This window comes from Frankliniella occidentalis, unplaced genomic scaffold (genome assembly GCF_000697945.3).
Source record: "Frankliniella occidentalis isolate FOCC.00 unplaced genomic scaffold, Focc_3.1 Scaffold28, whole genome shotgun sequence".
Lineage (NCBI taxonomy): Eukaryota > Metazoa > Arthropoda > Insecta > Thysanoptera > Thripidae > Frankliniella > Frankliniella occidentalis.
The window spans coordinates 1,638,953-1,640,074 of record NW_026267158.1 but is presented as its reverse complement, the minus strand read 5'-3'; the positions used below and the strand labels follow the sequence as shown (position 1 = coordinate 1,640,074).

The 1,122-nt window shown below is 34.3% G+C and overlaps 1 protein-coding gene across 2 annotated transcripts in view; it reads left to right on the top strand.

Moving 5' to 3' along the window:
• LOC113211600 (uncharacterized) overlaps positions 1 to 800 on the top strand; it is a 6,271-nt gene extending 5,471 nt beyond the window's left edge. For both annotated transcript variants that reach the window (XM_052265527.1, XM_026430016.2), the window contains exons 18-20: positions 37 to 129; positions 243 to 296; positions 388 to 800. In XM_052265527.1, the coding sequence (XP_052121487.1) occupies positions 37 to 129; positions 243 to 296; positions 388 to 480 (240 nt within the window). In that variant the 3' untranslated portion in view covers positions 481 to 800. The remainder of the gene's footprint in view (positions 1 to 36; positions 130 to 242; positions 297 to 387) is intronic.
• The last annotated feature ends 322 nt before the right edge of the window (positions 801 to 1,122 follow it).

The window sequence follows — 1,122 nt, the reverse complement described above, 5'->3', positions numbered from 1 at the left end:
TGTCAATGGTTATCTATCTATCTGTTTCTTTTTCAGAATATTGTGCAACATGTATCTGAGGCAATAGAACCAGGGAGCAATTTGCATGTCCTATACAATTCAATTTCTGTCTCAGATTCCAACTTGAAAGTAAGAATCAATTAGTAAGAAGAAGTTTTCATTCATTAACAATATTTCTAGACTTAGGTTTTCTTCTGTTTTGAAACGATTTGTATATCCCTAATCTAATTTAATATTTTCAGAATACAATTATACACATTGTCGATGATGAATCTGAGCTGGAGATGATAGACGAGGTAAGATGATTTTTCCTTAATTTGTCTGATTCTATGAGTACCGATTATGACAGATTTTTGATTAATAATGTTGGTCTTCATGGAACTCTAGGTCAGTAATGCTGATGCAGTAATAGAAATGCCTTCGGAAGAACTTGAAGAGAAATTAAATGACCAAAAAACTGTACACACAGAGCATGTGTAGACATAGTTTGAATCAATTAAATTCTTAAAAAGCTTCAGATGTCTTGACTAAGTAGAGCAGTTAGGAAAATGGTATGAGACTATTTTTAGATGCTCAACATTCTGATTCACTGTCACTGTGGTAATCACCCTGTGATCTAGTCGCAGCATTGTTTCCATACAAAGCAATATTTTGATACTATTCCTCTTGTCATATATAAGTCATATGAATTTTGTATAATACTAATTTGTATATAAAGCAAGATCGGTGTTTGTATGAGATCTGTTATCATGTTTTTCCTTAATTTTAAATGTATCATATTTAATAAATTATGATAGCAATATGGCTTGTTTGATTTCCCGCCTCCGGTCATCTCGAAAAAAATGTAAATCTTTGTATTTGAAGTGGTTTTATGATGAAATTAACTCCATACTGTGATGCGAACATTGTGCAAGACAGCGACTGCCGAAGTCAGAGAGTCAGAGTGGCAACCATTCCCCGTCAGCGTTGAGAGTATGAGGTTTCTGCGGGGTTTCACGAGGTTTTCTAGCTTTGGCAAAACTGTTGAAACGGGATTATCCATAATTGAGTTCAACTTTTGAAGAAGTTTTGAGCCTATTAGACGTGCCACGTTGCAACTTCTTTTGCTCTTTTTAAGGTCTG